General features: G+C 34.0%; 2 protein-coding genes across 2 annotated transcripts; one reads left to right on the top strand and one right to left on the bottom strand.

The window, feature by feature from the left end:
• Positions 1 to 1,967: 1,967 nt before the first annotated feature.
• On the top strand, positions 1,968 to 3,263 carry LOC106329058 (zinc-finger homeodomain protein 1-like). Its single transcript, XM_013767633.1, has one exon. The coding sequence runs from the start codon at positions 2,112 to 2,114 to the stop codon at positions 2,988 to 2,990; it is 879 nt and encodes a 292-aa protein (XP_013623087.1). The 5' UTR covers positions 1,968 to 2,111; the 3' UTR covers positions 2,991 to 3,263.
• Positions 3,264 to 11,766: 8,503 nt separating this feature from the next.
• On the bottom strand, positions 11,767 to 14,016 carry LOC106331902 (cyclin-D4-1-like). The gene is made up of 6 exons (XM_013770341.1): positions 13,493 to 14,016; positions 13,154 to 13,240; positions 12,979 to 13,077; positions 12,685 to 12,889; positions 12,452 to 12,579; positions 11,767 to 11,978 (listed from the first exon to the last, which is right to left on the bottom strand). The coding sequence occupies exons 1-6, from the start codon at positions 13,763 to 13,765 to the stop codon at positions 11,832 to 11,834; spliced, it is 939 nt and encodes a 312-aa protein (XP_013625795.1). The 5' UTR covers positions 13,766 to 14,016; the 3' UTR covers positions 11,767 to 11,831.
• Positions 14,017 to 14,801: the final 785 nt, after the last annotated feature.

Raw genomic sequence — 14,801 nt, 5'->3', positions numbered from 1 at the left:
GACTTATAATTAAGTCGTCTGGAAAGTCTTCCAGCTGGACGACTTAGTAGACCACTTATAATTAAGTCGTCTGGAAAGTCTTCCAGCCCTGCGGGGGGCTCTTCCCCTAATGTATATATCCTACGGGGGAGTTCTGGCATCTCCATTTTTTTTTTTTGCCTGCAAAACAATCAAAGACAACCATCTCAAACAATCAAAGGCTTATAACTAAGTCGTCTGGCAAGTTTTCCAGCTGAAAGACTTATAATTAAGTCGTCTGGAAAGTCTTCCAGCTGGAAGACTTCCCAGACGACTTAATTATAAGTCTTCCAAGACTTCCAGTTTTATGTTCATCTTTTCCTCAATCAATCACTCGACAGTAAGAGATATAACTTACCGGCGGCGGAGTTCAACGAGACACCTCTGAGATAATGCGCGCTAGGGTTTCCTACGAGACAAGACTTCCCAGACGACTTAATTATAAGTCTTCCAAGACTTCCAGTTTTATGTTCATCTTTTCCTCAATCAATCACTCGACAGTAAGAGATATAACTTACCGGCGGCGGAGTTCAACGAGACGCCTCTGAGAGAATGCGCGCTAGGGTTTCCTCTCGGATCTTAAATAGAGGAAGCGGTTGTGAGAACGGTGGTGAGAAAGACAGTGATATAGAGAGAATCGACGGAAATCGCCTTCGAAATCGCCTTTGAGAGAAACAGCGTAAAGGTTTTCTGAATTTCGCAAAACAGTGAATAAAAAAAAAACACCTTATATATGACCGGTAAATAATCCGGTTAGGTTTAAAAGTACATTGTAAAATTAAAGGTTTGGTCCGGTTTGGACGACTTACTAGTAAGTCGTCCCAGACCCTAAATTTAACCCCTAAACTAAATTGACTAAATTAACTAACTAACCACATTATAAACTCGTAGTTATACTTAAATAGGGTTTACTATACACAGAAATAAACACACTTAGGTAAATTTTAAAGTTTTCAAAAAAACATTTATGCATTCCAAAATCTAACCCTAAGAACACATACAATACTACAACATATGTTGGCAAAACCTAAACCAAAGAATATCATGACTCACTACTTTCACTCATCTATGTTGAAAACAATTAGCTTTTGTTATATCTTAATTTATATCTCTTAAAACATATGTTAATTACATGATTTCAATTTTTCACTTATCAAAATATTTTTTACAAAAAATTTAAATTATTTCTAAGTAGAACTAGTCTAGACGACTTACTGTAAAGTTGTCTGGGCAGACGACTTACGGAGGTTAGAAACATAAAAAAAAATTCGTTTTTTTTGTTTGTTCACAAGGGGTTGGTTGTAATTTTAATAGCCTTTTATGTTACTTTTGCATTTGATTCAAGTTTGAGTTTACTTTTGTGTTTGAAATCAAGTTGTGAGTCATATTTGGCAATTTTCTCTAAAACATAAGAAGTTAAAAACAGCTAAGACCATACATTGATGTAAATCAGAAAACACAAACCATAAGTCAGTAAATTCATATTTTCCAATTTTGTTTCCTCAATCAAAATCTCACAAAATTATAATTGTTAACTTTAACCTATCTATATATACAAGTCTTATTGATTAAGTTCGTATGTGTCATTTTATTTTAAAAAATGAAACAACTAAATGCAAACCAAAATCAAAATTTGTGTTTCTTAGAGTGGTCCGACCAAATTAATTGAGATAAAAGTAATAAAATAGTGATAAGTACATTGGTTCTACACTTCTACTGCTTAGTTGACAAAGAAACAGGGTAATTTGTGTCTCAACTATATTAAAATTTTTACCAAAAAAAAAACTATATTAAAATTTAAATTTAAATTAGAGATTAAAAAAAATGTAAAGGTAGAAGAGAGCGTTACAAAGTGTGGTTGAGGTCAGATTTATAAGATTCCGATTTCCAATAACGAAGAATGTAATATAGCAAAAAAAAAAATATATATATAAACACTTTCTCAAATCTCAATTCCAAAGCGATGAGATAAAAGAGAGAAGAGATAAAACCTTTGATGTTGTCCACACTCTCTTTTATTTCTTCTCCTTCTTGAAACTTCCTCTCTCTCTCTCTCTCTCAACAAGAAAACGACGTAGTTTTCGCTTGCTTCAATGGACTTTGAAGACAACAACAACAACGAAGAAGAAGATGAAATGAATCTTCACGAGGAAGAAGAAGAAGACGAAGACGCCGTTTACGACTCTCCTCCTCTTCCTCCACCGTCTCGCGTCCTTAAAACATCCACTGAAAGTCCTGACACGGCCGGAACAACCTCAACAGGCGGTGGAGGGTTCATGGTGGTACACGGTGGTTCCTCCGGTGGAGGAGGAGGAAGCAGGTTTAGGTTCCGTGAGTGTCTCAAGAACCAAGCGGTGAACATAGGAGGACACGCGGTGGATGGCTGTGGTGAGTTTATGCCAGCTGGAATCGAAGGCACCATCGACGCCCTAAAATGCGCCGCGTGTGGCTGTCACCGTAACTTCCACCGCAAGGAATTACCTTACTTCCACCACCACGCGCCACCGCATCAGCCTCCTCCTCCTCCTCCACCGCCGGGATTCTACCGTCTTCCAGCTCCGGTGAGTTATCGACCACCGCCGTCACAGGCTCCTCCGCTTCAGCTAGCTCTTCCTCCTCCACCACAAAGAGAGAGATCAGAAGATCGTATGGAGACTTCTTCTGCGGAGGCAGGAGGAGGAGGAAGTGGGATTAGGAAGAGGTTTAGGACTAAGTTCACGCCGGAGCAGAAGGAGAGGATGTTAGCTTTAGCTGAGAGTATTGGTTGGAGAATTCAGAGACAAGATGATGAAGTGATCCAGAGATTTTGTCAAGAGACTGGTGTTCCGAGGCAAGTCCTTAAGGTTTGGTTACATAACAACAAACACACTCTTGGTAAGTCGTCGTCTCCACCACTTCACCAGCATCAGAATCCAACTCTTCCTCATCCTCCACAGCCTTCTTCGTTTCACCATGAACAAGACCAACCATGAATCTTGATTTTCTTGATCACTGTTAGGGTTTTTAATTTAGCTAATCAATCACTTGAGGAATTTAAGAGGGTTTTTATTTTATTGTTTGATTTATGTACCCATTTTCGTTTTTCTTGGTGATGATGTTCTTGATGACGCTATTTCTGTTTAATTACGTTTCTCATTATCAACTTCTAAAGTCTCTGAGGAAATTCTTGAGTTGTCTATAGCTATAATTAGTGACTAGTGCGGATTTTAGTAATTAACATCACATGTGTCAGTGTTTTAGATCTATCGTGTCTTTCTCAATGAATATTACATGATTAATGTATGCATTATATACATATGTATTTGTTAGCATATGATTATTGTTTTTGTGTGTTTTTCCTTAGCATTGGGACATTGTTCCTAATTGTTTCTTAAGTCATTGGTGTTTGAGTGGGAATGTTATTATTTGTGCTAGACCATTACTTAAACATACACATTTTAAAATTTTGATTAAGTGATGATGTTGTTTCTTAAGTTCTTGGTGTTTAAGAACTAAGATATTTTGTTGATCATTTTTTTTTTTGCACACACACCTTATAATATTTTTTTATTATTATAAGTATGTGTTTGTATACGTACTTCTCATTTAATTGTCAAATGAGTGTAGGACTCGAATGTGGATCGGTCGGAATTTCCTTGGGATGGAGATTTCTACCTAAAATATTGTGTAATGGCTTAGATATAGCGTGGATTCCATATTCACCAATCAGTGTGTATATATTTAGATGTTAAGACATTTATTTGTTCCCCCTTGGAAATGAAAAAGGTCAAGTTACATCTGCTAGCTGCTGCAACTGTATTCTGATTCCTGGGAATTAATTAAACTCTTTCACTTGAATAAAAAAATAATAATAATAAAAAAAAAAAGAAATAATCAAAACATGTCGATGCATCCAAAGCTTCATCGTCCTTTTTATGTCTTTCTAATTGTTTACATTATATGCATGTATACCTGTGTATATATATATAGCAATGTTCTTTGGAAAACTGGGGAAGGAGACATGTGGGCTCTTTGGAAGCATGAAGGAGAAGAGATAAAAACATATGGGCACACATACATGTAACATACTAATTATGTTATTCTTCCAAATCCCTAGTTAGACTTTCACTTGTAGTCATGCATTTTTGTTTATTTTTCTTAATTAAGACATTAGTTCATTCGCTTATTTCACTTAATTTGTTTTTTTTATGCATTCGATCTTCTATCCTATTAATTAGTTAATTTATGTTTACATTCAATTTAATCGAGCAATACACTTTTTTTTATTAGTAATAACGGTAAATTGCAAAAAATTTAGAAGTGATTAAGCCTAGTAATTTTATTCAAATCCTGATGATACCAGCAAACAAAGAAAAATTTGAATTCAAATGAATATGAAACTAGGGTTTTGGTGATGACGCAATGAAATATGGGGAGGGAAAGAGGGAACCAAAATGAATGGAAAAGGAAAGAAGAGGGAGATAAGATTCGAGTCCCCATCTCACGGCCACTTCCATATTTAGCCTTTCATGTCTCAACCTCTACATCTCTCTAGAGAAAGAGAGAGGCAAATCTACGCACAAATGAAGAGACTTGAGAGAGATGTTTTTGCTTGATAAGGCAATCTCTACGCCTTCTTGTCCAAACTAAGGCTGCACACTCCAAAGTGTGAAGATGACTTTGTGGTCCTCTCTCTTTTATTTTCTGTTGGGTCCAAAGTTTTGTTTTCGCAAATTTCAAACGCGTGTAGCTCAATTAGTTAGTGTACTTGATCGAGTTTGATCAGTACGTACATGTTTGGGTATAACGAGCTATTAACGTTTGTTGAATAACCACGCGATATTAGCTAGCTTTGACTACTTCAGAAACCTAACTAAATGTGTTTCTCCGTTTTTTGTCCTTCTCTATTGTTTATATTGGGCGACATGAGAACTGCCTAATTATCAGTTTAGCTTAGAGCATCATTATTGTCTAGTCCTTAATAATTGGTCCTTAAACTTTTTTTTTTATCCGATTTAAAAAAAAAATTAAATTAAAAACGAATCAATCGCGGGTCGTTACATTTCAGTGGGGTCCGTGAACAGTACAGGGACCAAACCAAAATATCTCTTAGTTAGGGACTTTTTTCTCGGTTCTAGTGTTTTTGTGGACCCCTTCCTCTTAAGGACCAAACTAAAGACTGCAATAATGTTGCATTTATAGTTTCAATTAATATGGAATCTGAATAGAAATCATTTGTTTTAATTTAGATATTGCTACAACTTCTTAGTTTGCTACCTTTTCCATTGCTTCACAAAGCAGTTTAATGATGGAGACATATAACACATATACGATTACAAATTTTATTGAGAGGTGAAAAATGTTTACTCGGCTACTGCAGTAATGAGAAATGTTTGTGCCATACGTTGGAGTCTGGATATGTAATAAATGTTCATAGAAAGTAGTGAACCGCAGATATTTTTTGTTTGTGTGCAAAATTTTGGGCTTTTCTTGTGAGCTAAGTTGAATTATTGATGTAAGATGTTTTGATCAGATAAATAAGCATATGTTTTTAAACATAATTTTTTTTTCTTTTACTGTGGTCCTCCTTCATGGAATCTTTCAGTCAATACGCAGAAACCCGGACAACGACCCATCAAGGTGTGTGGATGTGTTGTGTATACATGCGTGTTATATCATCATCACCATAATCAACATCATGCATCATTCTCACAGTGTTTTTACTGTGGAATAGTTACTGTCGTTATGCTTCATTTAGGGAATCTGAATGTGACCCACAAGCAGGGTTTTATTACCAGCCTTTCAAGCTAAGTTTCAAAGCGAGTAATACTATTATAATAAAAAGGGAAGAAAAAAAGAAAACTCGATTTGATTGCGTAAAATAAAAAATATAGGACCAGCTAGGGCTAGGGTTTTTTTTTTCCTTTAAATTATATGATATTCCCATCCTCTTAGCTTCAAATACTTTGCCCTAATTTGGAAAACTGATGATGATGATTCACGTGCAATAGGTCATATCTAAGGGTGTAACCGGTAACCATCGAAGAACATTAGGAATGAATAGAAAAAAAATGAATAGAAATAAATTTTTAGGAACGATGAGGAATGAGAATTCCTTATCAAAATTAATAAGGAACAAATTTGCATTATAATTCTCTACAAAAAAAGGAATGAAAAGGAATGAAGAAGAAAAAATATTCTTCATGAATGATAACATTTTTGAGGAACGCTAAGGAAGGTAGCGTTCCTCTTCATTCCTTTGGTTACCATTCAAACCCTAAGAAATATCAGTTATATTCTTACAATGTAGTTAATTAGAGTCGCTTAATTAATTCAAATGATTATTGTACTATTTATGTAATTACTGAAAGACAAACTTTGTTTTTCAATATACAAAAAGGAAAGTATTTTCTCTTTAGTTATGCGTAAAGGGAAAAAGTAAAGGTTGAAAAAAGTTTAGAAACTAACTTTTAGCAACTTTTTTTTGCAGGAAAAATAATAAAATAAATTATTTTGTTTTGGACAGTTGAATGACTATGACGACTCATTATGACGAAGCCCAATGAAAGAAATATAAAAGCTTGTTTGTTTTGTATTGTTTTGTTGTCTTCACTTAGTCCACTGTCCAAATAGTTCTTCATTTCAAATTTTGCGTGTATGTATATTATATACTGTGCGACCACTACGAAATCTGAATGCGTATAGTACGTACAACGTACATATACGTTCATGATATTGTAAGTGGTTAAGTACAATTAGTAGTCACAAGAGGGGTTTATTAAAAATAATCATATACACCATACAATAGCTGATGGTAGTTATGAATATCTAATAATACTAGAAGTTCGTAATGCTCAAAAGAGAATATATCCTCGTCCTCAAATTAATTCAGGCCAATAAAAAGATAAATCAGCTTTAGTTCCACGAATTACACAAACAAATAGACATAACACTTTTTGACATAAAAATGCTTTCACTTCAGCTTCTTCGTTTTAATCGTTACCCTAACACTTTTTGAAAATCTTTTCATATTCTGAATCTATAAATCTATCCTGTAAAAATTTATCATATCCTCCTCAGTTGCACCGTCGTGGATTACTGGAGCAACCAACGGCGTAGCCCTCCGCCACGTAGATCCTAACGCTGGTAACGACACCCAACTTCATGTTCGATATCTGCTCTGATTCACACTTGACAAAAAACTAGAAAACCTTCACCGGAGTTTACCTCTTCTCTCCCGCCGGCGTGTTGGCTCAATCATGTTTTGTACTTATCAGCTGCTCTACGTCTTTATCCTTGAATAATGGTTCAACTCCAGAGTCCTTGAACGAGAGGTATTGTTAATCTTCAGTTGCTAAGCTTTACGTCCACCAGGTTTCCTGAAAATGGTTAATGAAGACACTTTTTGGCTATAGGGTTTAAGATTTGATTAATATATATGGCAAAATCCGAACTTTTATTGGTTGAAGTGAATCTTAACTCATCTTGAACTGTGGAACTCTGGTTGTGTTTATTAAAGGGACAATCATCTTTTCCTGGAATGCCTTCCTTCGACGGAACATCCAAGCCACCGCTTAAATGGAGAAGGGTTTTGCTTAAAGACTTAAAAGTCAGTGGAGCAGCTCAATATCGATCCAAAGGTTTCATCATTTCTGTTTTCTATTTCCTTCTTCACATGTCTCATCCGGTTTCTCGCTACTCTAATTAGGGCATTATGTCGGTTGCAAGAGAGGTTTCAACAGTGAATCGGCTTGGCATCAAGGTTATTCTCGGAGACATTTTTGATCTTATCGCGATTGGGTAACTCTGTAACCATGGATTCATGTGTTATAAGTAGCTAGGTATTATGCATTGAGCTCTTTCCTAGACATGTTGATTGAGAAAGTATGATTATAAGGAAATGTTTAGTACACTAAGTACAATAATAATTGTGTAGAAGTTACAAAATGTGTTCTCAATTTATATCTATCGGGTTAGTTCCATATAATCCTTCCTTCTTAACAACAACAATGCTCTCGCACAGTCTTAACCACACTGATCTTTGATTTTGATCGATTTTGCAATCACAAAATTTTAAAATTTTAAAAGCTTATTTGCTTATCAGTTATAAGCAATCAGTGATTGATTATTTGGTAACGCCAAATTAAAGCTCGCAAGTGTAACATACGTGAAGGATGTTGTGTCTGGGTCGTGGGCATTACAAGGTCATGTATGATGTCTTACTCTTCTTATACTTTTACAACAGGTTGCGATTGTTGTTGGAGGAGGAAATATCTTTCGTGGATCCACCTGGTCTGGCTGCAGTGGCTTTGACCGTTACTCTACTGATTGTATCGGTATCAAATCCATTCTTGACTTTCTGGTGCCAGAGGAATGTGTTTTTTCTGTAGAGTTTCATTAGTGGTGATCATCATGAATTTTGAGTTCATCTCTTAGAAATTAGGTTCTGATCTTCTAGATTATACACCATTTATTTCATTCCAAGAGACATACTCTATATCTTATCTTTGTTTTGTGATTTTAATCATGTAAGTTTTGGTTCAAATTGATGGTTTATACATTCAATATGTCTATTTATTATAGTTTTAATAGTTTTTCTTCAAGTTAGTTGGTGCTTTCAATTGTTGCTTTACGATCTCAAGTCAAGGGTGTGTCTTAACTTTGATATTACTATGCTTTTCACCGCAAAGCTCCTGCAGCGCTTCGACCATCAAGTTATGTGTTTTGTATGTTTCAGGTCATGGTTTTACTCCAAGTAGTCGTCTACACAGCATCATCTTGAATTGAGATTTGGTCTCCTTCAGTTCTACCTGAGAAATCTGAAAACAAACCGGTTAGTGAAAAAGCTTCAAGTGTAACATGAAAAGATGTTGTATTTAAGATGGTGTATGAAGCCGATGAGCTATATGTTGCAAGAAGCAAAATTGTGCTGATATGTGTATAACATATTCCTTCAGCTGTCACACTCTGATCTCTGCAATCTTTTCATTATCCCTGGATACGAAAGGTAAGAGACGCCATCCTCTTTTTTGTTTATTGCTTTCATGAGTTTCGTCATTCTTCTCATACTTATATATATACTTGTAATAATCTACACAACATAGGTCCTTTCATATCCCTGAATTGCTTATACTAAAACACATATATTTTAATATCTTCATAGGTTACCAGATAGAATTTCTTTTTTGCAGGAGAGGAACTAAAAAGTTGGCTGCCGGAGATGTGGCTCATTGGAACTTTCTCGCTAAAAAACTCTCCCGCTTAATAAGTAGGTTGGGTGTCTCATATTTTCAAGAGCTGAAAACACTGAGCAATACACAGAAGATGACCCAAAGTTCGGTTTCCATGGAAGGTGCTTCAATTCCCTGTGTTATATAGTTTTTTAGATCACTAACTTCTGCAATTGATGATAGCAATACTGGATTTAAAAAAGAAAACATAACATGAGGAACAAATAAATATGCAGAGAATAAACGTGGTATTGGAGCTTCTTCGAAAAGAACCTAGCCAGCATATCAACATGACTGCGTTGCAACTAGATCATACTGCAGCTACAACTCTGTCCACTGTAAACCTCGGTGATCATGCCATAGGGGTCTCTCCTCCGTCCCCTCTTTTCCCGGGAACTCAGCTTTATTATCTCTTATTGAGGCTTTCTTTTGTTCTGTCAGAAAATTTTAACTCTGCTAATATTACAACAGTTTGTTTGATTTCAAACTGGTACTTTTAAGCTTCAAAGAATCATGGTATCGTAACAGATTGAATGCATGATGGTATGTGTGTACGTTACTAAGATAAGAGATAAACAAATTAGCCATTCATTTATGCGAGTGTCAATCTCTTTTTATGAGGTCTTCCAACAAATCATGGTACTTAATTTAGTTGCTTCTTACAGACAAATAGAAAGTAAACTATAATAATGAATTTGTTTCAGAAATGACAATTTTGCATTTACTTAATACAGGTTGGAGCCGGATAAAGTTTGGCAGATTAATATTGCTGAAGTTTTTTTTCCCACGTTTTAGTAATTGTTGAATATTTGAACAAACTTAAATGTGACAGTCTTTAATTATGGGATATTAATATTATGTGCATTGCTAGCCAAATAAACTATATTCTGGTTGCAAAAGTTATTCTTATCAATAGTGTTAAGAGTGTTAGTAAGGTTATGTGGTTAGTTGCTACATCGACAATAACTTTCTAAGAAAAGATGTAGCAGCGGAAAATAGAGAATAAAGCTAAGAGCTTGAATTTCTGAATGTTTTTGTTTATCATCCTCAAGCTAAGATTTCACATCACAGTTGTTTGTCTTTGTTCCATAGTAATTTATTTACTATTTAATCTGCGATAGAACATGCTTACCGGATGTTTGTTTGGTAGTTTTACTGGTCGTTCCAGTGATAAATTGGGAATCATGAACCTAGAGTGAAATAAGCTTTTCTTGGGTTTGCTAAGGATTATTTTAGATGCAAGTTTATGTTGATTATAAGGTTTTTGCTAAATGCATTCAAATCAATAGTTAAAATTTAAAAATGCATATTGGTTTACTTTAAGATTAAAAAAAAGTTTGCATTATACATAAATTAAACCATATTTTCATAGAAACTCAAAATAAACGAGAGAAATATTAATTGTATTTTAACTAAGACTTAATTTAAAAATTATTCAACATGCTTACCAGCTTAAAAAGTTTAAAATTTTGTCTAATAAGTTATAAGTGTAGTTAGTCTAGGTATAAACATATATACTCAAATAAAAATGATAAAATAATCTAAAATTAATTAAAAATTATGAGAAAAACCCGGGCTAAAATCTCTAGTTACGCCCGGGAAAATCTCTAGTGATAACTAATATTTTGGCAATTACGATCACTATTACAGTATAACTAATATTTTGGCAATTAATCATTTAATTATAAGTTTTATCTATACAAATTAGCGATTGGTAATATATTAATAAAGTAAGTATATCTTAATTCACTTTATTTTTTTTTTAATATCTCTAACTATATATTTTTTTTTTAAAAAAATATTCTTTCTTATGTGTATCATCATGATTACGCTCCTAAATTTCTAATAGTTATATTTTCATACTCGATGGAAAATAAAGACCTAGTGTCAGAGTTTAAACTTTAAAGAAAAAAAATGGACCGATTGTTTTATGAAGAATAAAGCTTTTACGCTTCTGTGGTGAAAATATTCGATAAAAATCGCTGCTGAGATGCCAAACGACATTGGTAGGCACGAATTATTTAATTTTAATGAACATAGGATTGGCCCGTTACACATAGTTGCTGAACCTAGAGGTTTAGTGGACCTGGACTCCAATCATTTTGTAGTTTTATTTGATTTTTCGAAAAGTATTTCTTTTAGTTATTTCTTTTTCGACTTGTTTCTTTTAGTTTGTAAATATTTTGGACTTTTGTTGACCAAGTTAGAAAGCACAAAAGATATCATTTTCAATTAGTGGGCCCAATTTGCAGCCCATTAGTGCCATGCGCGCCTTATTTACTTAGGCGACACCGTTTGAAAGTGTGTTATAAAAGAAAGTCAACCTTTAGCTATCAACGCAACCGATACGGTTTTTTTCCCGCTACATTTATTTGGCGGGAACAAACATTCTCTGTTATTTACTCTTCCTGTTTCCTACCAAAAAAGTAATCATATCACTATCATCCTTTTTTTTTTTTGGTATGTAGGGGATATATTAAAATATTGAAATTAAAATGTTTCTTCTTTTATTTTATAAATTTGATATGATTATTTTCTTTTCTCAACCTCTCCTCAAACATAATAATAATGATAATTTATTTTAAGAAAAAAAAACAGGGAGATTTAGGAAAGATGTGTATGGGGAGAAGAAGAATCATGAGTCTTAGAGCCGAAACAACAAGCTGATACTTCTAGAACCCCATTGGGTGTTTGTGAACATAAGCCTGGCTCATCACTCTCTATCATTTCCCCAATCTTCTTCACTCTCTCCTGCAAACAGAGTTTAAGCAATAAAAGAACCAACAAAGTTTAAAAGAACAACATGTTTTGTGGGGACAATATTTGGTAAAAGATGTGACTAGAGTGTGCAGTGAGTGTATGTGTGAGAGAGACAAAGAGTCACAAGACACACAGCTATAGAATGATATACTTAGTTTCACAAAAAAAAAAGAATGATATACTTTACAGTGGTCTTTGGTCTATACGCTCCACTAGTTGTGGAAGTCAAAGGATTCAGACCCATAAACCAGTTTCTTTTTGCTCTTTTTTTTTAACTTAATACTTTTTTTTATAAAATATCATTACACATGTGTATGCAATGCATCAGTTAGTGCACACACACATATAAATGTGTCATCTTTAATGATTTCAATCTTCTCCACAACTGGCATTTCCTTGAAACTGAACACCCAATTGCTGCTTTATATTGAATATTTAGATTTTTGGTGGAGTTTCTTTTTTACCTTTTGAAGTAGTGAGAAAAGAGGAGAGAAGGAAGAGTTGTCAAAGTGTACTGTGTACAGTTCTCCAGAAACAGAAAGTGCAACTGCAGCAGCAACTTCAGAAGGTCTAAACTCCAAAAAGTCAATACCTGCTCACTCACACAACCACACCATTATTAGTCCAAAACATTCACCCAAAATCATAAAAAAAAGAAGCAAAAGCACAAAAACAAAAAGGAGATAACTTTTTTCACCTTTGGTTTTGCTGGCTATCACTTGTAATGATCTGGATATCAATGTGTTGGGTGGTTCTTGATCACATTTACTCATCTTCCTCAAGAAATATCTTATGTATGAGAAGGGAGTTATCGCTCTCAATCTCCATTCCAATCTGTTCAACACCAAAAGCTCCATCCTTTGGATTGATTTAGCCTCAAACACAAACTGAGGATGTCCAGCCTGTTCCCAAATGTGACCAAAACCGCAATTGATTAGTGTAACTAAAAAACAATAAAGAACATCTCCACAATTTGAGAGATGAATAGTACCTGAAGATCTATTAGCATTGGGACTTCAGTTTCTTCAACTTTGGCTGCCAAGGATAAACAAGCCACAGCCAACAACTGCACTGCCCAAGTGTTGCCACTCTACAAAATTGGGACTTTTAGATGATAAAGAGCTAACACATTCTCAATCTTTTTAGATGGATCAATGTGAACTTACAGGGAAATCATGAACCGATAAGAACCGATCCAAGTAGTTCATAGATAAGCAAATACACATTGGTCCAAACTGGTGTTCCTCACAAGCCTGTTGTAATAAAAACAAGAGAATACATCAAAAGCTGAGCTTTGAGAGATCTAAAACTCCAAGATTAAGTGAAATCTACTTTGTTCTGCATAAGCCTCTGATCTAATATACACAACAAGCACAACGCATTCTTTATGTCTCAGATCATACATCAAAGAGAATGTGATTTTCAGAATTCAAACTCATACAGATGATATAAAAGCTGATCAATTTAATCAAAAAAAAGGGAAGAGATATAATAAAAGATCAGACCTTCAAAATCCAATTAAGAGCTTCTCTTCTTCTGACATCCAAATCCAAGTATCCACTTCTGAGTCTGCTGATGTAATCATCACTTGGCAAAAGCTGCTTCTCCTTCTCCATCATCTCTCTGATGAACTCATCGCTCTCCGATGGAAAACTCGTCTGAGAAATCGAGATTTCAGGGAAAACGATCGGAGTTTCGTCAAGAATTATGCCGTCGTCTTCATCACCAACGTTGGTGATCTCTGTACATAAAAGACTCAGTTCTAGATTGGCTGCCATTGTAACAGAGTGTTGTTCAAAAAGTTAAAAAAAAAAAAAAATTGTTCTTCGTGCCGATCTAAATTGTTAAGACAAGGATTGTCATCTAAGAGATTGGGTTTTTGATTTTTTTTTCCTTATGCCTTCGTGGAAGGGGTTTTTGTTTTTTTTGTTTATGGGTTGATGGTAAAATGTAAAGGAAGGAGCTTTTTATTGAGGGAGCTGATGAAGAGGTATGTGATTTTTTGGGTAAGTAGGTAATGTGGAAGAAGAAGATGAAAGACTATAAATTTGAAAACAGAAAAGAAAAAGAAAGTGAATTGACTATCATGGTAACAAATGTTTTCCTCATTGGTAAATTTATGGGAATGTGTTTAAAATTTGTTGTAATAAATAGACTCAGTTGGTTTGGTTTTATTGGTTGTATTTTAGTTTTTTGGATGATGAATCTAGTGAATATTGGGCTGAGTTGTTTTTATATTTTTGTGTATAGTTTTTTTTTTTGTTTTTTTATAGGCATAAGATGTTTTATCATATTTTTGCAATTACATAGATGCTAAAATAGCTGATGTTGAAAATTAGGATCACATTAGTATACAACTGTATTCCATGATTTTATTCTTCATTTTAGTTGCAATAAATATAGTTTGACTAATAGTTTAAAACAATATGAAATCCATTCAATTCTTTTATAAAAAAAAATAAAATTACATAAATAAATAAATAACAAGATTACAAGACTATTAATTTTGGTATGATAGGATCAATATGTTATTTTCAATGCACAATATTTATAAGATTACAAGACTATATTAATTTTTATATTGTGATATTGTTCTTTTCTTCGTCAAAACATTCGTCGAACAATGAGATCTTCTAAATTCAATCAAATTAAAAATTACATAAATAAATAAATAAATAAATTTAAATCAACAAATCATCAATGAATAAAAAAAGTATTTACATTTTAAAATTCAAAATCCATCAATAATGATGCTTGAAACAGTTTCTCTTTGATCTTTGACTAGTCTCACTTTCTGTTTTAATAGTACCGATT

The sequence above is a fragment of the Brassica oleracea genome, chromosome C3 (genome assembly GCF_000695525.1).
Source record: "Brassica oleracea var. oleracea cultivar TO1000 chromosome C3, BOL, whole genome shotgun sequence".
Classification (NCBI taxonomy): Eukaryota; Viridiplantae; Streptophyta; class Magnoliopsida; order Brassicales; family Brassicaceae; genus Brassica; species Brassica oleracea.
The sequence above is the reverse complement of the archived record's forward strand: the minus strand, read 5'-3'. Positions and strand labels throughout refer to the sequence as shown.

Bases quoted from the DNA above. Each gene is read 5' to 3' on its own strand.
- LOC106329058 (XM_013767633.1), top strand. From the start codon at position 2,112: ATGGACTTTGAAGACAACAACAACAACGAAGAAGAAGATGAAATGAAT.
- LOC106331902 (XM_013770341.1), bottom strand. From the start codon at position 13,765: ATGGCAGCCAATCTAGAACTGAGTCTTTTATGTACAGAGATCACCAAC. The intron at 13,078-13,153 runs GTAAGTTCACAT...CCAATTTTGTAG, and splicing joins TATCGGTTCATGATTTCCCT to AGTGGCAACACTTGGGCAGT. The intron at 12,890-12,978 runs GTACTATTCATC...ATTTGGGAACAG, and splicing joins CAATGCTAATAGATCTTCAG to GCTGGACATCCTCAGTTTGT.